Here is a 27,625-nt window from a genome sequence, read left to right on the forward strand (position 1 = left end):
GTCAGATGGCATCGGACTTTAAGAATCAGTTGAATGGAATGGCTAGTGTGCTGAAAAGAGGTCGTGAGATGGATATCAACAAAAGTAAAATAAGGATAGTGTAAGTGAATCAAATCAGATCAGATGGCCATAAGGGAATTACATTAGGACATTAGACACTGAAAGCAATAGATGAGTTTTGCTGTTTGGGCAGCAAAATAACTGTTGATTGCTGAAGTAGAGAGGACATAAAATACAGTTTGACAATAAAAAAAAATCTGAAAAGAAAAATTTGTTAAGACTGATATATAGATGATAAACAATTTAGGTTACAAGAGGATAAGGGCTTTAGTGGAAAATTTTTGGCATGCCTTGACTAAAAGAAAGGATCATTTGATAGAACACATACCAAAAAATCAAGGAATAGTCAGTTTGGTAATGATGGGAAGTGTGGGTGGTAAAATTGTAGAGAACAATGAAGGTTGACTACAATGAGCAATTTAGAATGGATATAGGTTGTAGTAACAGGTCACAGATGAAGCAGCTTCCAAAGGTAGTCTAAAATGGAGAGTTGCACCAAAACAGTCTGTGAACTGAAGACAACATCAACAACAACAACAACAAAGCTGACAATATACAGAGTGTGTCTGAGATTGGCCAAAGAAAAATGAAACACACTCATAGTGCCAAGGGTTTCCTGAATAGCACATACTTGTAGCAAAGTTTATACTGAAATGACAGGATGATCCATTATTGTCAGAATCTAATAACAGGCTGAGAAAGGAGGAAAAATTGGCCCTATATGAGCCCATGTTGACTGATGTCTTTAGAAGGGAATTACCATAGCTGTTCTTTTCAAGAATCCATCAAGATCTTTAAGCACAATAATAATTTCAACAAGAAAGAGGAAAGCCACTGGCTAAGCAGATTTTGGATTTTTGTCTTACAAAGAATGATGACTGCAGTTTGAAAGTGGGAAGGTATGCCAGTAATGACCAGGAAAGCTGTGACATTTCAGTCCAACAAAAGCAATGGAGGATGATTCTTTGAAAATGACAGCCATATATGCTGGTGAATCATCACATTATCAGCAAGATTAAATTGAAAGCATGGTTGTTATAGTGTATTAGTACACAATACAGTCTAATCTGACACTTCATCATTAAAACAGTATGTAATAATATCACACTGTGCTGAGATGTGAAGGGAGACAGTGACATGTGTATGCACATATCATCATCAGCTTTTTTTACACATGTTCCAACAAAGTACTAACAACATTATAAATAAAAGCAGCATATGGACAAAGTGCATTTTTTTTGTATTCAGACATAATTTTTTAACTGAATAGAAAATTCTGAGCACAGTGGAAAGTGATTCAGACACCAACAGAAAACAGAGATTTTCAGCAGAAGTAATTAAGAAACTTAAAAAGAGAGAACTTTTAGTGATAGCATTGAATCATGGTGCCTGAATGCAGTCCACTACAGAACAATGTCCATAAAACAATAAAAACAAAAACAAAATTGAGAGCTTGTAAACGATTTAGATACAGAATGAGATTTTCACTCTGCAGCGGAGTGTGCGCTGATACGAAACTTCCTGGCAGATTAAAACTGTGTGCCAGACTGAGGCTTGAACTCGGGACCTTTGCCTGTTGCGGGCAAGTGCTCTACCAACTGAGCCACCCAAGCATGACTCATGCCCCGTCCTCACAGCTTTACTTCTGCCAGTTCGCAGCAGAGCTTCTGTAAAGTTTGGAAGGTAGGAGACAAGGTACTGGCAGAAGTAAAGCTGTGAGGGCAGGTTGTGAGTTGTGCTTGGGTAGCTCAGTTGGTAGAGCACTTGCCCATGAAAGGCAAAGGTCCCAAGTTCGAGCCTTGGTCTGGCACACAGTTTTAATCTGCCAGGAAGTTTCATATCAGTGCACACTCTGCTGCAGAGCGAATATCTCATTCTGGAAACATCCTCCAGGCTGTGGCTAAGCCATGTCTCTGCAATGTCCTTTCTTTCAGGAGTGCTAGTTCTGCAAGGTTCGCAGGAGAGCTTCTGTAAAGTTTGGAAGGTAGGAGATGAGGTACTGGCAGAAGTAAAGCTGTGAGGACGGGGCGTGAGTCGTGCTTGGGTAGCTCAGTTGGTAGAGCACTTGCCCGCGAAAGGCAAAGGTCCCGAGTTCGAGTCTCGTTCCGGCACACAGTTTTAATCTGCCAGGAAGTTTGATTTAGATACATATTGTAATACACTGACATACATCTATAATCAAATGCCATGTGGTCCCATATTTATCAGATCATAAAGACTGCAAAGTAGTTGAGAAAACAGTATTTGCAGTAAGGAAATAAAACTCAAGTTAAAGACATGTAACTTTTACTCAGCTAAATACAGCTAGTAAGCAATGTTTCTGGGGTGACATGTTCATGGGAATGCTCTAGTTAATACAAACATGTTTCTTGCAACAGACATGAATGGTGAGCAATTATTTGGTAATTATACACAAATTACCATTTCTTATACAGCAAATGAAAAAGTGTTAAATAAACATCTTTTATGCTAGATTAACTAAAAAAATAGCTTTTTTTTTGCATTTACAGAGACTTATGAATATGCCATGTAAGCTATTAAGTAACTTAATTTGGTTCAGTTTTAATATCATCATCTTTCTTGTCTTCTATGTTTATGCCAGACTGCAGTAGATTTGTAATACTCTCAACATCTACAGTTTCATCTTGTTCATGTATCTTCTTAAGTGCATTGCTGACAATGCAGAGGTCACCACGGAGCTCTGATACTAGTGCAGCTATCTTCTGTGCACTGCTTAACACTTCAACACTTTGTGTGTATGGATTATAACGAACACCAAATGGCCGCTGGATGTGACTAGCATATGCTCTGAAATACCAACAAGAAAGAATTAGAAAAGTTAAGATATAGAATTCTTCGCAAGAAAAGTATGCTGTCTTACAGAATACAACATGTGTAAGATAAGAGACAATAAGGGTGAAACAATATGTAATGTGTGAAGAATTGTTTTCTCTTTTTCAGGGATATTGCTTATGTTGTAAATGAATATGTAAAATTCTCTTAAATGTGGCAATTTCAAGGAAAACATTTCATTTGCAAGAAAAGGGCCATACAGTATAAAACTATATCTCAATCTATCTACACCCACATTATACAAATGGCTATGAAGTGCATAGCAGTAGGTGCTTCCCATTGTAGCACATATTAGGATTTATTTCTTTTCCGTTCCTGTACAGAATGCAGGAAGAATGATTGCTTAAATCCCTTCATGTGTGCTGTATTAATCTAATCTTGTCTTCAAAGTTCTTATCTGGACTCCTCACTTAAAACTGTTTCTCAACATCATGGACATGAATACATCTTTGCAGTGGTGCAAGAATTAGCCTGGGTCAGTACAGGTGGATCCTTCTTTGTTAATGAACATTTGAAAACAGAGTTCAGCATTTCTGCTTCCTGTTCCTGTATCATCTGTGAGTGTTTGGTCACTAACTATGCTGCCAGTGATAGCCTGAATGTATGACCAGAATTTCTTTGGATTTGGTGACAGGTCTTTCAATAAGATTTTGCTTTACTCATTACTGAGGGCTACACACATAGCCTGTTTGATAGTGTAATGCAACAACTCAACACACCTCATTTTTTGTGAAACATGGAAGAACACAATACAAAAAAATTAAACTAATTAGTTAATTACTCTAATGATATAGTATTAATATAGTACTTATTGTCTCTAATAATCATCGAAAAAGATAAAATTGATAAAAAAGGAGCTGGCCGGTGTGGCCGAGCGGTTCTAGGCGCTACTGTCTGGAACCGCGCGACCACTATGGTCGCAGGTTCGAATCCTGCCTCGGGCATGGATGTGTGTGATGTCCTTAGGTTAGTTAGGTTTAAGTAGTTCTAAGTTCTAGGGGACTGATGACCTCAGCAGTTAAGTCCCATAGTGCTCGAGCCATTTGAACCATTTGATAAAAAAGAAGCTTTTTGTTTCCTGGTTCATAGTATCATTTTGGAATACGTATCTCCAAGCAACAACCCAATTTGCTTGCAGCAAGCAGAATCATCGATGTAGATGAACACCCAATGAAGAATTTCTACATCAACTTGAACAAAGTTAAGTAAATAACATTGTTTGACTTCCAATTACCTATAATAACTTTGTAATTATCCCAAAAATGGATGCATTGTTTGTTTTTTGCCAGTTTTGCAAACTTTGTTAGTACCTTGATTACTGAAGCCAACAGAGAAAGCCAAATGTGTTTAATTTAGCATATGCCTATAACCTTATGCTTTGAATACACCATCTGTGATGTATTTCCTCAGTTGAGTAAAAATACTGCTATGTTAACTGTATTTTATAAAACCAACAAGTAAGAGGACAACATTTTGATCTGCTTATAATCCGATATGATCCTTAAAGAAACTGTCAAGTCAGCTGGTTGCTATCATCTGTGGCAACACAGAAAACATTACCTGCCATGACTTATTTCAAAAGCATATATTCTCCTTTTCTACAGTGTCTTTTTTTCAATTCTCTTAAACACTGACTGATGCAAACCAGAAAACTGTTGGTTACGTATTTAATTTCTAAGTTTCTTGATGTATGTATGTAATTGTTTTGTTGAGTTGTTGTTTTTTTTTGTTTTTTAATCTTTTCCATTCTGCAATGGAAACACAGACTGCTACTCACCACATTGAGGAGGCACTGAGTCGCAAACAGTGTAATGAAAGATAATGCTCAATCAAACAATGGAGAAGCCAGAATGGAATAATGACAATATTATGAAAAGGGTAGATTGCCACTCTCCATATAGTGGAGATGTTGAGTGGCAGACAGGTACAACAAAAAGACTGCCAAACAAGTGAGCTTTCGGCCAGAAGACCTTCTTCCAATCTAGACAACATACACACGTCACACAGGCGCAACTCACACCTGCATTACCACTGGCTGCCAAGGCCAGACTCTGAGCAACTGTGCACGGTGGTAGGGGTAAGGGGGGGGGCTGTAATGGGGAGGGGGAGGGATAGCAGGATGAAGATGGGGGACAGAATAAAGTGCTGCTTGTTGGACCATACAGGGATGTGGTGGAGACATTGTAGGGCAATTAGCTGTAGTCAGGAGGTTACGGGTTGGTGGGAGCAGAAGGGGAGACAGCGCATGTGTTGATGGAATAACACTACACAGCCTTCTATTCCAACAATGCACTCACAGTAGCTCTTTTCCTTTTCCACTCCCCCCGCCCCCCGTTTCAATCTGCCAATGCACATAGCTGTCCTACCCTGTCCCCACGACTTCCCGGTATGCTCCCACAAATAGTACTTTACCATCCCCTACCCCTACCCTGCCATCCTTCCTGCTCGGCACTCCACCCTCCTCCTTACCTGCACCACCCTAATTGATTTTACCATAATGCACAGTTGCTTGCAGTCCAGCCTCGGTAGTCAGAGCCAGTGGCCATGTGCATGTGAGTTGTGCTTGTGTGAATGTGTGCGTATTTCCTTTAGAAGAAGGCCTTTTGGCTGAAAGCTCACTTGTTTAGCAGTCTTTTTGTCATGTCTATCTGCAAGGCAACATCTCCACTATACGGTGTGTAGCAACCTGTCTTGTCAAAATAATGAAAAAGAATACTAGAAATATTTCAGCCTTCAGACAAAGTCCTTCTTCAGAAGTAGAAAAAACACACACACAGCCACGGTCTACACTCCACTACCTTTTCCTATCTGAAAGCTGAAATATTTGTAGTACTTCCATTTTGCGTGTCTGTGACTCAGTGCCTTCCAATCCTGTACATAAATGATTCTTGACTTCTTGTGTGGAGACCCAAGTTTTAATCGCAAACCACCAAACTACTTTAAATTATTTTAAACATTTTATTGGTACAATGGTGGTATAGAATGGAAGAGATTATTTATTTGAAGAGATTTGTTTGTAAGGAACAATTCAGTTCCATTAAGGAAGCCAATCCTTCCACCTTCCTTGACAAATAAATAAATAAATAAATAAAAACACAGATAAGTAAATAGCTACAGTCGCAGGTTTGAATTCTGCCTTGGGCATGGATGTGTGTGATGTCCTTAGGTTAGTTAGGTTTAAGTAGTTCTAAGTTCTAGGGGACTGATGACCGCAGATGTTAAGTCCCATAGTGCTCAGAGCCAGATAAGTAAATAAGAATGAGAGAATAGTAATTTGTTATGAAGATAATATTTCAGTATATCTGAAAGAAATAGCATCTTATAAAAGTAGCAATACGAGATAGAAAATAAATCTTTAGTAATTACGTGAAGATAAACTCGTAGCAAAAGGTGAGGCATATATTTTTATGCATGTGAAGAAATTATTATTATTATTAAATATAGGGAAAATACACTCCTGGAAATGGAAAACAGAACACATTGACACCGGTGTGTCAGACCCACCATACTTGCTCCGGACACTGCGAGAGGGCTGTACAAGCAATGATCACACGCACGGCACAGCGGACACACCAGGAACCGCGGTGTTGGCCGTCGAATGGCGTTAGCTGCGCAGCATTTGTGCACCGTCGCCATCAGTGTCAGCCAGTTTGCCATGGCATACGGAGCTCCATCGCAGTCTTTAACACTGGTAGCATGCTGCGACAGCGTGGACGTGAACCGTATGTGCAGTTGACGGACTTTGAGCGAGGGCGTATAGTGGGCATGCGGGAGGCCGGGTGGACGTACCGCCGAATTGCTCAACACGTGGGGCGTGAGGTCTCCACAGTACATCGATGTTGTCGCCAGTGGTCGGCGGAAGGTGCACGTGCCCGTTGACCTGGGACCGGACCGCAGCGACGCACGGATGCACACCAAGACTGTAGGATCCTACGCAGTGCCGTAGGGGACCGCACCGCCACTTCCCAGCAAATTAGGGACACTGTTGCTCCTGGGGTATCGGCGAGGACCATTCACAACCATCTCCATGAAGCTGGGCTACGGTCCCGCACACCGTTAGGCCGTCTTCCGCTCACGCCCCAACATCGTGCAGCCCGCCTCCAGTGGTGTCACGACAGGCGTGAATGGAGGGACGAATAGAGACGTGTCGTCTTCAGTGATGAGAGTCGCTTCTGCCTTGGTGCCAATGATGGTCGTATGCGTGTTTGGCGCCGTGCAGGTGAGCGCCACAATCAGGACTGCATACGACCGAGGCACACAGGGCCAACACCCGGCATCATGGTGTGGGGAGTGATCTCCTACACTGGCCGTACACCACTGGTGATCATCGAGGGGACACTGAATAGTGCACGGTACATCCAAACCGTCATCGAACCCATCATTCTACCATTCCTAGACCGGCAAGGGAACTTGCTGTTCCAACAGGACAATGCACGTCCGCATGTATCCCGTGCCACCCAACGTGCTCTAGAAGGTGTAAGTCAACTACCCTGGCCAGCAAGATCTCCGGATCTGTCCCCCATTGAGCATGTTTGGAACTGGATGAAGCATCGTCTCACGCGGTCTGCACATCCAGCACGAACGCTGGTCCAACTGAGGCGCCAGGTGGAAATGGCATGGCAAGCCGTTCCACAGGACTACATCCAGCATCTCTACGATCGTCTCCATGGGAGAATAGCAGCCTGCATTGCTGCGAAAGGTGGATATACACTGTACTAGTGCCGACATTGTGCATGCTCTGTTGCCTGTGTCTATGTGCCTGTGGTTCTGTCAGTGTGATCATGTGATGTATCTGACCCCAGGAATGTGTCAATAAAGTTTCCCCTTCCTGGGACAATGAATTCACGGTGTTCTTATTTCAATTTCCAGGAGTGTAGTATATTGTAATAGATCAGTCCTTGCAGCTGAGATCTCTAAGTGGCAATTGCACCATGAAGCCTTTGCACCATGAAGTCTTAAATTACATTTTCATGGTGGTACTTAATTAGAAATTTGCTCAATTGGATTGGCTTTAGTATGTTGTTTCAAAGAACTACATTATGTATGATTGCATACATAATCACTTCAACAATGTATGTGCCATCTACACCAAAGAACCAAAGAAACTGATACACCTGCCTAATATCTTGTAGGGCTCCCGTGAGCACGCAGGAGTGCTGCAACACGATGTGGTATGAACTCGACTAATGTCTGTAGTAGTGCTGGAGGGAACTGACATCACGAACCCTGCAGTGCTGTCCACAAATACGTAAGAGTATGAGGGGATGGAGATCTCTTCTGAACAGCATGTTGCAAGGCATCCAAGATTTGCTCAATAATGTTTAGATCTGGGGATTTTGGAAGTGTTTAAACTCTGAAGGGTGTTCTTGGAGCCAATCTGTACCAATTCTGGACTTGTGGCATGTCATATTGTCATGCTGGAATTGCTCAAGTCCGTCGGAATGCACAGTGGGCATGAATGGATGCAGATGATCAGACAGGATGCTTACTACGTATCACCTGTCAGAGTCAAAACTAAATGTATCAGCAGTCCCATATCACTCCAACTGGACATGCCCCACATTGTTACAGAGCCTTCACCAGCTTGAGCAGTCCCCTGCTAACATGCAGAGGATCCACGGATTCATGAAGTTATCTCCATATCTGTACAAGTCTATCTGCTCAATATAATTTGAAATGAGACTCGTCCGAACAGGCAACATGTTTCCAGTCATCAACAGTCCAATGTCGATGTTGATGGACCCAGGCAAGGTGTAAAGTTTTGTGTCATACAGTCATCAAGAGTACACAAGAGTACACATCCCATACCGATGATGTTTCGTTGAATGGTTCGCATTGTGATACTTCTTGAAAGCCCAGCATTGAAATCTCTAGCAATTTGCAGAGTCACTTGAGTCACTTTGAACAATTCTCTTCAGTCATCATTGGTCCTGATATTGCAGGATCTTTTTCTGGCTGCAGAGATGTCAGAGGTTTGATGTTTTACCAGATTCCTGATGTTCACAGTATGCTGGTGAAATGGTTGTGTGGGAAAATCCCCACTTCATTGCTACCTCAGAGATGCTGAGCCCCATCACTCATTCGCCGACTTTAACACCACATTCAAACTCACTTAAATCTTTCTAAAATGCCATTTTAGCAGCAGTAACTGATCTAGCAACTGCACCAGACACTTGTTGTCTTATATAGGTGTTGCTGAACGCAACGCCATATTCTGCTTGTTTATATGTCTCTGTATTTGAATACTCATGCCTATACCAGTTTCTTTTGTGCTTCATTGTATATTGTACAGTTTCATATTGGAGACACATGTACACTTTGGGAGTGGTTTGTCCTTTAGTACACTTTTCTTCACCTCTTTCTTGTGCTGGAGTGTATAGAAATAACTTTTAAGAGTATAGTCCAACAAGTGTAATGTGAATTGTTTCATGTCATTTAACTGAAATTTGTACCCATAACCTCATCAAAAAACTTATGTCCATTGTAACATTCCTTAACTATCTTGTCCCATATCTTAAATTCATAAAAAATTGATATATTGAGTTGTAATTGTCACCTCATTTTCTCCTTTGCTTCCTCGAATGAATCTGTGTAGTAATAAGCATTCTGGAATGCAGTAATGATACACTCTTCATGACAGGTCACATCTGGATTAAAGCGTTTTATTTTATCTGTTGCTGTGACAGCATGGCGAAGCTCAGCAACAGATGACAAAAGTCCAGCTCCATATACTCTCAGTTGACCATCTTGCTTACACAAACCAAATTCAACTGTGAAGAAGTAGAGCTGTAAAAAACAAAATTTTTATTTGATATTCTGAAAAAAAATTGTTAAAAATCAACTGCAATTAAAATTTATCATCATCATCATCATCATCATCATCATCATCATCATCAAAATTATTATTATTATTATTATTATTATTATTATTATTATTATTATTTATTAGTATTAGTATTATTATTTATATTTATTATGAAGAGGATGGTGATTACGATGGTGTTTTAAGTTTACAAACACTGTGACTGTGTGCTTACAAAGTGCCATGCAAGCTGACATTTCAGTTATTTCAGTATTTGTCTCTTAATGAAATGATTCTGGAATATGACCATAAGGATTAAACTGCATATAAAATATGCTGTTGAAATGGCCATGAGTATTTCTTTATTGGCCCTGTAAATTGTGATTTGGGGCCAGTCAGGTTTGATACAGTAAATACAATTTATACATACTATGATTTTGAAAAATAATTCAATACATATCTATAAAAACAAACAAGATGATAGAATAGTATGGTTAAGGATATTTGATCAGTTACACTAATTTTATGGTGTTCCAAAACTTGGAAACAATAAATTTAAGTTTGATATCTGTTTCAAACAGGATGGCAATTGCTTATAGAGTGTAATACAGTATAACACACTCCTGCTCCCCAAATGTTTATGCTTGCTATATTGATATACAGATTATACCTCTGTGTAGTGACATAAGAGTGAAAATCACAGTAATGCTTGAAGACTTTTTTTGTCTTTTAAGGGGCTTTTTTGTGAAGAATACTGCTTCATAGTTATATAAACAATTAAAGGGCATTATACTGAGACGTTCAAATATTGGTGTAGAGGTATCGCTGTATTTGACATGTTTTATTTTTTCTACAGATTTAGAGAACCTATATTCGAAGAAGACTGTTTGTTCATTATGCTGCCACCATCATATATCTTGGGTAGAGGTTATGAGAATAAGATGAGAGATTAGGGCATATAGAGAGACATATAGATAGTAATTTTTGCCTCACTCAGTATGCAAGTGGAACATGGCAGAAAACTGATAATATAGGGACAAAAACCCTCCACTGTGAGCTGCACAGTGGCTTATTGAGTATATATGTAGATGCAGAAACAATGACTTGTCATATGCTTTGAGATATTTGATAATATATGTGATAAAAACCATGGAAGAAGTGTGTAACATTGATTTGACATTCAGACTGCAATTTGAAACTTCTCAAAATTTTTGCCATGGTTTGTTTGGTCCATTTACTGCTAAAACACATCTAAAAGAGCCACATTTTTTAGGGTATCATTACCAAATTTTTATTCATGCTATGGTTCTGCCTGTCTCTTGTCTCATGAATTTTGGAATTACAAATACTGAGAGTGTGTAATAGCAAATGAAACAAATTGCTCAACAGAGGAAAGGAGGATTGACCTGATGGTTTTGATATTTACAGTGGGAGAGAACAGTTGAGATGCCATTAACGTATAATGAGAATAGTGGCAGGCCCAATACTGATCCTTGCAAGACTCCTGCTACTGCATTCACCAACTGTTAACTTTTTGTTCTAATCATTATACTATGTAATGTATGAGTGGAACCATTGTACAGCAGCTGAAGAAAAGTTAGGCTTTCGAGTTTAGCAAGTAAAATGTCAAAGTCCACAGTGTCAAATGCTTTGCTGAAATCTAAAAATCACATAATAGTTGGTGCTGTTTGTCCATGACTTGTTTTAAATTGCCAGTCACTTTTATAAGAGTAGTCATCATGCTGCGATTTTGCCAAAAACCAAACTGGTATTCGTCTAAAAGGTTGTGGGATATGATGTGATATAATTAGTGAGCTGTCCACAAACAATATATTCTAAAGGCTTGGATAGTGCTGGTAGAATTCAAATGGGTCTATAGTTGGAGAGTTCTTAGGTAATGGTTTTATGAGTCCCTTCTTCCAGTCCGATAGGAAGGAGCAAGAGGTTAGAGAATTCTTAAAAATGTCCCTTTATATTGGGTGGCAATGGATCAATGAGAAAATTGATCATTTGCACTGCAATATTATTGTGTCCTGCAGCTGCAGAATGAATTCATGCAATTGGCTCCCTGACCATGTTAGGGCTTACAGTCTGCAGAGATAAATTTCCTCATATCCACTAACCACTGATGCACTGAGGGAATCAGTAGTTTTTGCTCTTGTGTGTTGGTCAAGTATCGATGTCAACATTGTGAAATACTGATTTATGCCTTCATCAGGAAAAAGGTTCAGCAGCAGATATGGGTTTGCCTGTTTTTAGGCCTCCTAGATTTTTTCACAGTACGGCACATCTGTGAAAGTACTCAATGAGTGGGCATACGTGAATTTTGCATATCTGATGGATTGACTTGCTTGGTTGCATAACTGCATGCATGTGATGTGATCATCAAATGTTGGGTGCCCCTTGCATTTCCTGTATGCTGTGTCTCTGACACTGTTTTTAGGGGAGCATCCTCCACAACCTATGAGGTGGCTTGTTAAATATGGATGCAGATGTAGATTGTTAAGACTGTCTGCAGATTTAGTTTCTGACAGCTGCTTATATGCTTATTCCAATTAAGACCACAATCATAACATTGCATTGATTTTATGTAACCATGGAGACAAAACACCAATGGTCTTAGCTGTCTGTTGCCCACACCAAAACTAAGTATATTTTGTGATATTTCTTTCTGTCATTCTAAGAAAAACAACCAATAAGATTCTATAATATTGTGCTCTGTAACTGGACTGAGCTTATAAATGATTTTCTTGATTACTATGTGTTTTGCTGTGCCTTTGTTGCAACTTGTCTAACAGTTACTTTTCTTTTGTTAATAAATCCTTTGACTCATTCCTCATTCTTGAACATTCCCCTTTATGAAGAGATTTCTTGAATATGATGGATGAATGAATGAATGGATAAATGATTAAATAATTACATAGGCACTCACATGTGCATGATGTTGCGGCCTTCAACAGCTACATTATGAATTATCCTATTGAGATCTTTCTCCTGTAATATCTAGTCTTTTGAACTGAATAGGCAGGAACTGTACCTTCAGTACATTCTGTTGCTTGTAAACCTCCCTGAATCAATATTTTCTAGTTCCTATCACTCGTTTGCTTATCTCCTTTTTGTACTTAACATAGTTCTGTCTGCCCAACCTTCTCTTCCTGGTCTTTTTGTAGTCCATCCCTCTATTTTGTAATCTTCTCTATTGATAATCTCCATGACCTTGTATTTACTATATATTTACTTCTTTTAAATTTGATCCTACTTGGGTACTTTTCTCTTAAGTGTAGATACTTACCCTCTGATAGTCTTTTCCTACTGCCTCACTTGTACTTAACTCTCCCTCTTGACTCCCCCCCCCCCCCTCCCCAAGGAACGTTTTATTTATCACATTTACATCCCCAAGTAACCTTCCACTATCTTCACTTTCTCAAGTCTCCCTACCTTCCTGTCTCCTTACCTTCCTGTTTCCCTAATCTGAAGCACCAGCAATGTCAGTACCATCATAGTATTCAAGGTGTAAATGTCTTTGCTACAAAGAAGAACACTACTGGGATAGATCATAAGTAATTAATTACTTTTATGAGCTTCCTCAGAGTGCTTAATCTTTAAGGAGTACTGTAAGTTGTCTCTAAAACTGTTGCTTTCTGTATATCACATGTTCTCCATTCAAAAACTAACATTCTTGTCACATGGTCAAGAATACTGATGAGCAATTGGATTAGAGGTAGCATTCATGTTGTCACACTCGGTAAGTTGTACTACACTGCTAAGATATAGTTATACAAAGGATGGGCAAGATTCAAGAGCTTACTGAATGTGATCACTGTTAGATCATTGAGGTCAGAAATACAGGAGATTTCATCTCAGAAGGCACACAAGCACTAAACTGCCATGGACCAATCATGCCAAAGGTATAATGTCAGTCATCCAACATGGTCAACAAAATGTGGATAATGAGCTCACAAGAGAATACCTCAGATTGTTAACCTAGAAAGGTGGTGCAGTGGTTAACATACTGGACTCACATTTGGGAGGATGACAGTTCAAACCCCAATCAGATTGTTATGTGGATCACAATGTGTCAGACCATTTACTTCATCACTATATGACAGCACTATCTCAGCAGCTATACACATAAGTTTAATAAATATGAAATATTGCACTGAAGAACATCCTGTCCACAATCCTTCCACCATCCACTTCATGCTCAATCTCTGAAATATTCTGATCCATCTTTATGCTATAACTACTCCCACACACTCACCATATGGGTCATAACTCGGTAGAAAGTCCAGATGCAAGACTTGTTGTATACGTACACTCAACACATCCTGTTCCAGTCTCATCACAGGCATATCCTATCATATCAGAGCCAGGGCCACCTGTGAAAGCACTCATATTCATGGTAGTAGTGATAGGATACTGTGATGCAAAGGAATATTGATGCATGGTGATCCACTTAGCATCCCTGAAGGCATGCACTTGACAATACACTCAACTCAATAACCATCCTGGCATTCGATTAATGTGGCAAAATTCTTGTGACTAGGCATTATGCATCATTTCTTGCTTCACCACCGGGGAGGAAAATGACTTTATGCAGGGATGTTAGGCTATGTGACTTATCGGCAGTGAAGAGTTTGGTGACAGAGCTCAGAGGACCTGAATACAAAGGCTAACAGCTTCCACCCTCCACACTCCCTGGGGTCCAAGGTTCCATGCGATCAGGCTGCCCATTGAATTCTGTAAACATGGTGGGCCTCTGCCAGGTGGCAACAATTCCACTCACCGTAAGTGAAGTTGCCTGCAAGGACACTGCTTTGGCATCAGGTAACCATCACTGCAGTGAATCATCAGTGCACCAACTCTTACAGCATACATGGTCCTGTGGTTCTTGGATGTGGCCATCTCCACTTCATCAGGTAGAAAGACACCTTGGGTCAACAGCAGGACATGCCCACCAGACAAGGGAAAACATCTGTGTCTCTTTTAGTTTGATGTAACAAGAAGTTTTATTGTAATCTACCTATGTAGTTGCTTCTCCTCCACCCCCCACCCCCCACCCCTCGCCCCCTCCCAATCATTGGCAGACTTTTGACTCCACTGCCCACTGATTGAATCCACATTATCTTATAGGGATTCCAACTACATCATGTCCGGCGAAAGCAACACTCCCCAACTTCTCAGTGACAGACTGTAGTATCAGCCTGTTACAACTGGCAACTGTGATGGGATTGCACAATTAGGGGGAGAGCTTGTACCCTTCTGGTACTTGGTAGGGGTTTTGCCAATGTCAGCACTCCAGCAATGCCATTGTGATTAAGTTTCAGCCTGTGCCTACAGTAACCACTTGTGGGTTTTCTTTTTCCTATATTCCCAGTTTTGTGTCCAGCCTCTTTCGTCCTTTATATACCATATACCACATTGGGAATAGAGGTGATTTCAGCTTGAGAAAGGGGTCCTAGAGTTAAACCTCGGAAACCATGATATGTACTCAATGTAAACTATCAGGTACTGAGCCTCCATGTTCTGAGTCCCAGAATATAGTGTGTTGGGCATGTTAACAAAGAAGGCATTACACCATGCAGTACAGAGAAAGCACTTGGCTAAACTATGGTGAGTCTTGGGTTACAGAGAAATAGAGATAAATATTGCTTAAATTTGGGAAAAGTGGAGTTGTCATGTGAGTTATAAGTCTGAGAAATCTTCCAGAGATGTACTCTAGTAGGTACGTTGGATAATGTCCATAGAGTGCCTGAGTTTCTCCCTTCACATTTTGTAGTGCTTCGAGAATTTTGGAGTAAATTCTAGAACCACTAGGCCTTCCACTGTTTCGAACACCCGGTATTTCAGAGGTGAGTGGGAGAAATGAATATGCCCTACTGTGCATCGTGTATTTGTATGTGCAGGTCTAAAAACAGTTACGGGAAGAAGATGGACCCGGCAGCCAAATGACGGCAAACAAGTACCTGCTGTATGGTCCACAGAGTCTCCATGTTAGGGTCGAGAAGAACAAGGAAACTTTATGTAGTATTCTGTGCTCATTAGTGTCTCTGTTGATTGTAAAAAGACTATTGAACAATTGAATACAGATTTCTATGTTCATTCATGTCATATTTTCACATAGTTTTTAAACCAACTCTTATGTCTCAATGTACTTAATTATATCTAAAGCTCGAGATATGAATGAGATGACGAAGATATTTACATGTCTAAGAAGAGAATTTTTTTCTGCATAGCAGTTCTAGTAAATCGTTAATCAATGGGTATGTTGACACTGAAGTTCATATATGTGATAAATAGATTACAGAAATAAGAAGATATTATTTTCTGTCGCGGAAAATGTTAGAACGTGGTGACACAAGTGACAGGACCCGAAGAAAACAGGAATTTCAGGACAGAAACGGGAGGAAGATATTAGGTGTTGCCACAGCAACCAGGCCTAACAAGATATGAGAGCTGTTTCCAATAATAGTATTGAGTCCAATAAACCAATAGAAGAAAGTTGTGAGTGCAACGCAGTAAAACATGTGAGAAAGTAATAGCAAGGAGGGGGAGGAGGGGAACGGAGAGAAGACCTCAACTTTTTGACTAAGAAGATTGGGTGTGGAGAGTAAGCAGTTTTCACACACGTACATTGCGCCAACGCAGTAACCACCCACCAACACCGACTGCACCAGCTGCTGCTCAACGGTGCTGACTCCAAGTCCACTTGCCAACACTGATGCTGAAACCAAGATTCGACGCTGCTGGCGTGACTGCTGTTCACTGGCACTGATTACACATCCGCTCACCAACACAGCTAGAAATCTACGCCAGGTGAGTGAAAAACAATAATTGTTCGGTAAAGTTGAAGGAACTGTTGAATGATGAACTGTTAGTGTAGTTATTGTACTCACTGATGATTACTAGGTCTAAAATTAATAAAGTTATGCATCAAGAGCAGCAACTAGCAGAACCAGCCATGGCCATGACAGTGAATAAGGAAACGCCAGACTGGGCTGAAGTAGCAAATTTAATCAAAGAAACTAAGTCTAAAGTTAGACTCAGTGAGAACAGAGTCAAATGATCAAATTACTACTCTAAAGTAAAAATTTAAATGCTCAGAACGCTTCCATCAGAGATGAACTGAGTACGAATTTAAGAGAAAAGCTAGAAGCATGAAGTGTAACTTTAAGTGAAAAGCTAGATGCACATAGTGCTAATTTAAGTAGAGAAATAGACACAGTGAATATTCAAGTAAATAATAAATTGGCCATTCAGAATAAGACTTTCAGATTGTTAAGTGCAAAAGCAGATGAACAAAATAAGGAATTTAGCCAGTTGTAGTAATAGTAATAAGTGATCGTATCACTATTCGTGGCCTCAAATGGGTTATGTGGGCTTCTGTTCCACGCTATGTCATCAATTTGATAAATTTTGTTGTTACATCGAGTCAGGACTGAAACACATATTATTGTTTTCATAATATGCTCCTTAGAAGCAGTTGGATTCTGATTTGATATATCTGCAATTACATGCAGAACAGTCTGTGTTCTCAGTACTTGGTTGTTAGTGCCTGATAAGTATTTAAGTCGCCTTCATGCTGCGCTCTAGTCAGCAGTGGTCTTGAATCCTGGCATCAGCCTGAGCTATTATTTGAAAGTATTCTCTTATCTAATTGATCCATGTAAACCTGGGTGCAGATTAATAAACTGCAAAGAATATTAGATTAATAGAAAATGGAATTGTATATGAATAATTGTGATAACATGTACATAATTTTACCTTTATGAGATGTGATGTGTAGGGGAGGGTTTGTATTAGTTTTGGAAGGGGTGGGTAGTGTAAATACAAACATGGCTAACACAGAACACAAACCACACCTTCCAGACGACACTTGCAGACAAGTGTAACTTATTCTTCACCATTTGCTGTTCCGTAGGGGTTGCTAAGATTTTTCTTCGGGGACTTCAAAGGTGAAGGTGAGAATGTCCATTCTGTAGGAGATGTTTAACATCATACCTCTTCCGGCTTCTCACTCAAGTACCAGCAAAGTAGGGATTCTGGGGAAAGGGGGTGGGAAGGGTTTCCTTTCTCTGGGGCTATCTTCTTTCTCTTCTTTGACATTAGCAACCATTTCTACTTTGTCCTTTCTTACTTCTCATCTGAGTACTGGTCTATCTTTCCCTCTTTCCATATGCGTATACTTCTATCGCTGAAGTCTTTCTTATTTTCCGTGGTTTCCAGTAACCTTCAACTTATTTCATATAAGTTGGCCGAAGAATCAGGCTATACAAACACACTTACACATACATACACCATAACATGAAGATTAAAAGGATGAGAGAACCATCAAGTGTTGTAGGGGGAATGTGCGCATAGAGAAATATGCACTTATGGTTGTTCATTGTGACGGTTCTACATCGTCTAGGTACTTGAAAAAAAAACTATCATGTTGATAAGGAGTATAGCTCATGAGGATAAGTCATGGATGAACTAATTGTGATAATTGTTAAGGAGTGTTAGTCTAACGAATATTCTGATGATTTGTAGGATAGTGGGACTCTAATAACCTAAGTAAATATGTTATATATTGAATGGTGCATAGAGACATAGTATATACCAAGTATGATAAGTTGAAAAGTAGGGGAGGACTCAGAGGACTAAATGAAGTATCAAGAAGTGGAGTTGTGGTGTAAAATAGATTTGTAACTTTACCAGAAAACATTTAATTATAGTGTTCATAAAGATATATCTAGGGAAATGAACGATATTGCCTACTCATAAAGGATAAAGAGGGCACACCCAGCATGTATTGGATGGAAAGGGCAGATAGGCAGACCTAAGAAAGGCTGATCTAATTTGTGTGGACTGGGGCACCAAGAAGGGGATTGACCTGTACCATTGGAAAATAGGAATTAAAAATGGGGCGTACCTACCAAAATGGAAGGAGAAAGGGTACTCATAGGATCAACTCGTATGTGATGTACTGTTTCTAGAGGGGTAAGGACAGTATTGTGACAATAGTCACAAAATTTTGTGGAAATGATTCTGGTAAGTTTGAATTCTATACTTCACTAGCATTATTATGTTTTTTGAGTGGCAATAGGAACACTTTTATTTTGCCCAGAGTTCCTCCAGACTACAAAAAGTTTATAAATAATAAGACCATTGCGTACTAAAGAAGCAGTGCAAAGAATTAGAATAAAGAATAAAGTACTCAAGTGTTGGGAACACCTGGAGTTTGTGATTGGAAATTGAGACAGAGTCCTGACGAAGCCTAAATATTAGAAAAACTTACAAGATCATGATGGAATATTCGGGTTTGATGTCACAATAGAGTGAGAGTAGAATATATGAAAGATTAGCTAGAGTTTATTCTAAATGAGTACAAAGATTTATGTTGGAGTGTATATTGCTAGAATTGTATGTGATATAAATTTGCAAAATGATTGTATAAAATATGGTGTGTTCGATTTAAGGAGGGGAATATGTAGTGCTTCGAGAATTTTGGAGTAAATTCTAGAATCACTAGGCCTTCCACCGTTTCGAACACCCAATATTGTAGAGGTGAGTGGAAGAAATGAATATGTCCTACTGCACATCATCTATTTGTGTGTGCAGCTCTAAAAAGAGTTACGAGAAAAAGATGGACCCGGCGGCAGACAAGTACCTGCTGTACGGTCCACAGTGTTTTCATGTATGGGTCGAGAAGAACAAGGAAACTTTATATAGTATTCTGTGCTCTTTAGAGTCTCTGTTTATTGTAAAAAGACTAATGAACAATTGAATATAGATTTCTATGTTCATTCATGTCTTGGAGTTGTTTGAGAGTAGAGAGTTTTGAATTACTTCAAGTCTTGGCTAGGAACAAAGTGAGACACATGTATGCTATTTGAATATGTGTAAATGAGTCTAATATTTAAGGACTAAATTAGCTTGAAGAATTTATTGTCTGTGAAAGTTGAAAATGTATAGTGATTGAACTGAAAAGTATTTTACAAGTACCAAAATTATTTCAAGGATAGAGAAGTATTTTAATAAATTACTTTAACCAGGTATAGTCTTTGGAGAAGAAGCTTTTGGGAGATCAATGTAGCTGATTACCCAGAGAAGAGGATTGGTTACACACAACGTGAAAGTTAACTGAATTGAGACACGTGTGTGCCTTGCAACCCAATACCACACTGTTTCTTGTCATTCAAAAAATGTTAGAATTTCAGTGCCACACTTCTAATGTAACTGCAAGAAAGCCAAATGTGAATTCTTAATTACCTGTGATACAATACTATCAGAACTGAAGGAATAACATGGGAATGAGAAATGGACTATCATCACAACAGGTTCTGCATGGTTGTGGCGTTACCTTAAGTAGGATATTTAACTTTACATCATGTGGACATTGGGTCAACGCAGTGCATAATGGAACTGAGATACCAAGCTGATACAAGATGGTGTTACAGGCCATGCCACTATTGCTATACCATGGTCAAAGGTATCTCAGGTACAACTAGCTTGACAGCAAAAAAATCTTCCCTAGTTGTATGCTGGGACTAGCGTAGTATGTCAGGAGGAAGGACAAGATTAAAGCTGTGATACTGGACACTGTGCACATTGCATGAAATCAATGAGAAACATTTGGTGATGATTTTAATGCTATTGTTAAAGAATGTCAGAGCGAGAGATAGGTAGATAGATAGATAGACAGAGAGAGAGAGAGAGAGAGAGAGAGAGAGGGGGGGGGGGGGGGGGGAGGGGGGAGGGAGAGATGAATGCCAACAAAAGTATGGTGTACAAATTGTAGCTGTGGAAGAAAACCTGCAAGTTGTGACAGAACATGTAAGCTGGGTGAAATTACTGAAATCTCGAATATCTGCACGGCCGAGGTGGGACAGGCACTGAGCCCGGACAGGTGGCCAAAGTAACCACTGTCCAAGGCCAAGCAGCTGCTGGCAGCTGGGCAGTGGTCCTAGGGATGGATTTTCCCTAGCCCTGGCAGTGGTGAAAGATGGTTGGCTTGAGAACCAGCATGTGGAGACTGCTGAGGTGACAAACATGGCAGTTTTCACACAATGGTAGACAATGGCTACCGAATAATTCTTTGAAATCACATAATAATTCAAAAATTTATCGGATCACAAATCCAAACACTGCACTGTAATAGCAGTGCTGAGGTGCATCTTTTGACACTTTAAAAACAATTATATTATAAAAACTAAACAAGTTACATCAACACAATGAAAGAACATGACTGTCTCCATGAAGGATTGCACACTGCTGGTAAAGCTCTTTTACAAGGAAGGTGATTGGGCACTAGTAGCCCTGTCAAAGTTCTGGACATTCAAAGGTGGGAAAAAAGGCACTGGTCCAGTGTCTACTAATAGTATGGAGATAAAGATTCCAAAGTTTGAAAATACAGGTTTTTTTGAAGTGCAATATGGCAGACGTCTGTGAAAGGTGTGGCCACAGCATTGCAGGAGGTGTCGAGCAGTGGTGTGCAAACATGCAGTGCATGGGGAAGTGTCCAAACATTGGACATCTCTGAGAGCATGGCACCTAAATTCCTATGGAACTCCTTGCATTGCTATCCACACAAAGTCACCCATATTTAGGAGTTGCTTTCTGCTGACCTGCCAGCAAGAGAAACATTCACTCTGGAATTTTTTACTTGCATGGAAGTGGCCAATGACTGGCCATGGAGCATTCTGTTGACAGACAATCCTATTTCCATCTACAAGGATATGTCAAGATGCACAGTCATCACTGGTAAACACTACGAGTGTCTTTTGAACACCAACGTCATTCCAACCTTTCAACAGCATGGATGTGTGGATAGGATAATTTTTTCCAAGATGGCACTCCTCCGCACATTGCACAGCCACTGAAGCAGCTGCAGCACAAGCATTTCAGAAATTCTACAATTATCAGCCATCATTTCCATACAGCATGGCCATTCTGATCATCTGATCTTAATTAGTGTGACTTCTGCCTGTGGTGTTATGTGGAAGATTTTGTGTTCAGGGCTACAATTATGAACATAGCTGAATTGAAGGCACACATTGCACAACACATTCTGCTAGTGACCCCTGATACACTCTGATCTCTTGTACAACATGCTGTTTCTCGATTTCAACTGGTGTCAGGAAATGGTGGCAGCATGTTGAACATGTCTTGTATCAGTTTCACGACAATGAAAAACCAATGTTGTTTTGCTTTTTATGTGATTTTTGGCCCTAGCACAATTAAAAACCTGTTTTTACCATTCAGTGTGGTACAACCTTGCCATCATGGATGAGGTTACCTAACTAACAGAGCCACAACTACTGACTGTTGAACTTGTGCAGTCATGCACACTGAACTGTACAGTTGGTGTAATGTGCAACTCAAACCAGAGCCATTGTATTGTGATTAATCTGTCATTTGTAGCTGACCCCATTTTTGTTGACACTTACAGCGCCCTCTATTGGTAAAATTTTCATTAAAATTTTCTTTTTTTCCATGACGTTCACCCTGTGCCAATAATATGCTGTTCAAATTTGACATCATTCTGAGCAGTGGTTCCCTTTCTACAGCGTATAAACTAGAACTTCAATTATGGACACACTATATTTTATTTATTGTATTTTATTGTATTTTATACAATTTTAATGATGCAAATGTATCAGAACATAATATTCTCTACACTTACACAGAAAGGGAATGCAGCACAACATTTCTTGAAGCTCTCCCTATGTAACCATGTATCATATGTATAGTTTGTTAAGTAACTTTTTGTAGAATTAATGAAATGTTAATTCAGCTTAAATAGAGACCAAAGTCACTTACATGTGGTAATATGTATGCAAAATAAAACCACTATTAAAAAAAGAGTGTAATACATGTTTCTATTGAACAGGCCACATTTATTTTAATAACACATTAATGACAATTTCTTTGTTAATAATATTGAGCAATGCGCAGAAATTTCATATTTTGATGAATTGTTGATAAACTACCAGTGTTAGGATATTGTGTGTGGTCTGAGGGGACAAGCAGAGAAGGATGCCTCTTTTTCTACATTTCAAATGGTGGTCCATTTTATGTATTTTATGATCATTTTAAAATTTGACAGTTATCACAAATGGCATGTGAAGCACAGCTTCTGTCATTCTGCACTGTAGGGTCATTGAGATACGTGTGTGTTGAAGAGCAGTTAACATAGTTGAGAACTTGTTAGCTAATAGGTTTTGGGCAGCAAACAGCCATGGGAGTACTTTAATTTTTGTTCAAACTGAGAGAAACTCCACACCTAGCTGAACGTAGAATCTGTGAACCAGTCAGGACTTTAACATTTGCGAATGTCTGATAATGCGCAGCTTTGAAAATTGTATTATTTTGACTGCATTTAAGGATAGGTACTGAATTGACTGTTAAAATATAAGCTTGATTATGAAACTTTAGGAATGTTAATTGCTATACTGGACTTTAATGATAATTATTTGTTAACTGGAGATTACTGTGTGAACTGTTTGGCAGAAGGGGCCTTGGTACTTTCTGAACTACTGATCTTTAGTTAACTCTTTGGGAAATCTGATATCTCTTACACATGCATAAATGTAATCTTTACGGAAGCTCATCATTATTGTTTTTTTATTTCATACTTAACTGCATAACTGCAGAACCACCACTTCAATTATTTGCATGTTGTTACTGAATGAATAAATCATTAGTTCTTTAAATATAAATACTTTGGTGATGCCTATAACCAGTTATTCAAAAGCATATGACTTTTCATCATTTTTAGCAATATTTTATTAATCAACATGTACTTCTGCGAAACTTGACAAAACTTAGATAATTTAAAATGCAGGATCTCACACTGTATCAATTTGCAGTGATTTACCTTCTAGGGCATGAAGCAGATGATGCATCGTTTGACTTTAGTACAATGTTGTTGTTGTTGTGGCCTTCAGTCCTGAGACTGGTTTGATGCAGCTCTCCATGTTACTCTATCCTGTGCAAGCTTCTTCATCTCCCAGTACCTATTGCAGCCTACATCCTTCTGAATCTGCTTACTGTATTCATCTCTTGGTCTCCCTCTTCGATTTCTACCATCCACCCTGTCCTCCAGTTCTAAATTGCTGATCCCTTGATGCCTCAGAACATGTCCTACCAACCGGTCCCTTCTTCTAGTCAGGTTGTGCCACAAACTCCTCTTCTCCCCAATTCTATTCAATACCTCCTCATTAGTTATGTGATCTACCCGTCTAATCTTCAGCATTCTTCTGTAGCACCACATTTCAAAAGCTTCTATTCTCTTCTTGTCTAAACTATTTATCGTTCATGTTTCACTTCCATACATGGCTACACTCCATACAAATACGTTCAGAAACGACTTCCTGACACTTAAATCAATACTCGATGTTAACAAATTTCTCTTCTTCAGAAATGCTTTTCCTGCCATTTCCAGTCTACATTTTATATCCTCTCTACTTTGACCATCATCAGTTATTTTGCTCCCCAAATAGCAAAACTCCTTTACTACTTTAAGAGTCTCATTTCCTAATCTAATTCCCTCAGCATCACCCGATTTAATTCGACTACATTCTATTATCTTGCTTTTGTTGATGTTCATCTTATACCCTCCTTTCAAGACACTGTCCATTCCGTTCAACTGCTCTTCCAAGTCCTTTGCTGTCTCTGACAGAATTACAATGTAATTGGTGAACCTCAAAGTTTTTATTTCTTCTCTATGGATTTTAATACCTACTCCAAACTTTTCTTTTGTTTCCTTTACTGCCTTCTCAATATACAGATTGAATAGCATATGGGAGAGGCTACAACCCTGTCTCACTCCCTTCCCAACCACTGCTTCCCTTTAATGTCCCTCGACTCTTATAACTGCCATCTGGTTTCTGTACAAATTGTAAATAGCCTTTTGTTCCCTGTATTTTACCCCTGCCACCTTCAGAATTTGAAAGAGGGTATTCCAGTCAACATTGTCAAAAGCTTTCTCTAAGTCTACAAATGCTAGAAATGTAGGTTTGCCTTTCCTTAATCTTTCTTCTAAGATAAGTCATAGGGTCAGTATTGGCTCACGTGTTCCAACATTTCTACGGAATCCCAACTGATCTTCCCCGAGATTGGCTTCTACCAGTTTTTCCATTCATCTGTAAAGAATTCGCGTTAATATTTTGCAGCTGTGACTTATTAAACTGATAGTTCGGTAATTTTCACATCTGTCAACACCTGCTTTCTTTGGGATTGGAATTATTATATACTTCTTGAAGTCTGAGGGTATTTCGCCTGTCTCATACAAACTCTTCACGTAGTAATCTCCCATTTCATCTTCATCTACATCCTCTTCTATTTCCATAATATTGTCCTCAAGAACATCGCCCCTGTAGAGACCCTCTATATACTCCTTCCACCTTTCTGCTTTCCCTTCTTTACTTAGAAGTGGGTTTCTATCTGAGCTCTTGATATTCATACAAGTGGTTCTCTTTTCTCCAAAGGTCTCTTTAATTTTCCTGTAGGCAATATCTATCTTATCCCTAGTGAGATAAGCCTCTACATCCTTACATTTGTCTTCTAGCCATCCCTGCTTGGCCATTTTGAACTTCCTGTCGATCTCATTTTTGAGACGTTTGTATTCCTTTTTGCCTGCTTCATTTACTGCATTTTTATATTTTCTCCTTTCATCAATTAAATTCAGTATCTCTTCTGTTACCCATGGATTTCTACTAGCCCTCGTCTTTTTACCTACTTGATCCTCTGCTGCCTCCACTATTTCATCCCTCAAAGCTACCCATTCTTCTTCTACTGTATTTCTTTCCCCCATTCCTGTCAATTGTTCCCTTATGCTCTCCCTGAAACTCTGTACAACCTCTGGTTCTTTCAGTTTATCCAGCTCCCATGTCCTTAAATTGCCACCTTTTTGCAGTTTCTTCAGTTTTAATCTACAGTTCATAACCAATAGATTGTGGTCAGAGTCCACATCTGCCCCTGGAAATGTCTTACAATTTAAAATCTGGTTCCTAAATCTCTGTCTTACCATTATATAATCTACCTGAAACCTTCTAGTATATCCAGGGTTCTTCCATGTATACAACCTTCTTTCATGATTCTTGAACCAAGTGTTAGCTATGATTAAGTTATGCTTTGTGCAAAATGCTACCAGGCAGCTTCCTCTTTCATTTCTTAGCCCCAATCCATATTCACCTACTCTGTTTCCTACTGTCGAGTTCCAGTCACCCATGACTATTAAATTTTCATCTCCTTTCACTACCTGAATAATTTCTTTTATCTCATCATACATTTCATCAATTTCTTCATCATCTGCAGAGCTAGTTGGCATATAAACGTGTACTACTGTAGTAGGCGTGGGCTTTGTGTCTATCTTGGCCACAATAATGCGTTCACTATGCTGTTTGTAGTAGCTTACCCGCACTCCTATTTTCCTATTCATTATTAAAGCTACTCCTGCATTACCCCTATTTGATTTTGTATTTAAAACCCTGTATTCACCAGACCAAAAGTCTTGTTCCTCCTGCCACTGAACTTCACTAATTCCCACTATATCTAACTTTAACCTATCCATTTCCCTTTTTAAATTTTCTAACCTACCTTCCCAATTGAGGGATCTGACATTCCATGCTCCGATCCATAGAACGCCCGTTTTCTTTCTCCTGATAACGACATCCTCTTGAGTAATCCCCACCCAGAGATCCGAATGGGGGACTATTTTACCTCCGGAATATTTTACCCAAGAGGACGTCAGCATCATGTAATCATACAGTAAAGCTGCATGCCCTTGGGAAAAATTACGGCTGTAGTTTCCCCCTTGCTTTCAGCCATTCGCAGTACAACAACAGCAAGGCCGTTTTGGTTAGTGTTACAAGGCCAGATCAGTCAGTCATCCAGACTGTTGCCCCTGCAACTACTGAAAAGGCTGCTGCCCCTCTTCAGGAACCATATGTTTGTCTGGCCTCTCAACAGATACCCTTCTGTTGTGGTTGCACCTACGGTATGGCTACCTGTATCGTTGAGGCACACAAGCCTCCCCACCAACGGCGAGGTCCATGGTTCATTGGGGGGGGGGGGGGGGGGGGGGTGTTTAGTACAATATCAATCTATCAATCTATTATTTCAAATAACATTATGAGCAGGAATGTTGCCCTCACCATATAGTGGAGATACTGAGTCACAGATGGGCACAAGAAAAAGACCATATCAACCAAGCCCAAACCTCCTTCCAGTACCTTCTCTCCATCCTAAAAATTCTTTTGCTGTGAAAAAAGACTATTTTTTTGTTGTGCCTATCTGAGACTCAGCATCTCTGCTATATGGTGAGTAGCATTTTTCCTTCTTGTAATATTGTTACTTTCCTTCCTGGATTTTCCACTGTTTGATATTATTTCAAATAGTTGGGAAAATGCATAACTGTGTGTCTTTAATGCCGGAAATGATTGATCTCATCAGGGTCCAAGGCATTTGTATTATTACAGTTGTATGTAAAGTCTCGAATGGTGTTTTCTCATTTGGAATTTGAATTTATCCTCTTACAATCACTATCAGAGTTTTAATTTGGACTTGATTTCAAGTCTGACTCTTCAACTGAAAACTCATAAATAGCCAATGCAGCACAACAACAATGACCCATGCATGCCTTTATTCACAGGCAGCAAAACAAGTTGGTGCAGGGATGCCATAAATAGGCAGGCTCAATGTCTTACCAGCAATGAAGAGCTCAGTGACGGAGCTCAGCAGACTAGTCATACAGTAACTGCCAGTCAGTCAAACTTGCCGCTCTCTATGGGATTGCAGGTTTGACACTTTCGGGCTGTCATGGAATTCTGTGAACACTTTGGGCCTTCACCAGTTTGCCACCATATCAGCTAATTGCAGCTGAGCCTGCCTGTGAGGATGTCATGTTGTCATCAGCAGACAGCC

The 27,625-nt window shown here is 39.6% G+C and overlaps 1 protein-coding gene across 1 annotated transcript in view; it reads right to left on the minus strand.

Moving 5' to 3' along the window:
* Window positions 1–2,343: 2,343 nt before the first annotated feature.
* LOC126187678 (tryptophan 5-hydroxylase 1) overlaps window positions 2,344–27,625 on the minus strand; it is a 245,941-nt gene continuing 220,659 nt past the window's right edge. The window contains exons 11-12 of the mRNA XM_049928912.1: window positions 9,470–9,699; window positions 2,344–2,868 (exon numbers count right to left, since the gene is read on the minus strand). Of these exons, the coding sequence (XP_049784869.1) occupies window positions 2,607–2,868; window positions 9,470–9,699 (492 nt within the window). The 3' untranslated portion in view covers window positions 2,344–2,606. The remainder of the gene's footprint in view (window positions 2,869–9,469; window positions 9,700–27,625) is intronic.

This window comes from Schistocerca cancellata, chromosome 5 (assembly GCF_023864275.1).
Source record: "Schistocerca cancellata isolate TAMUIC-IGC-003103 chromosome 5, iqSchCanc2.1, whole genome shotgun sequence".
Taxonomy (NCBI): Eukaryota; Metazoa; Arthropoda; class Insecta; order Orthoptera; family Acrididae; genus Schistocerca; species Schistocerca cancellata.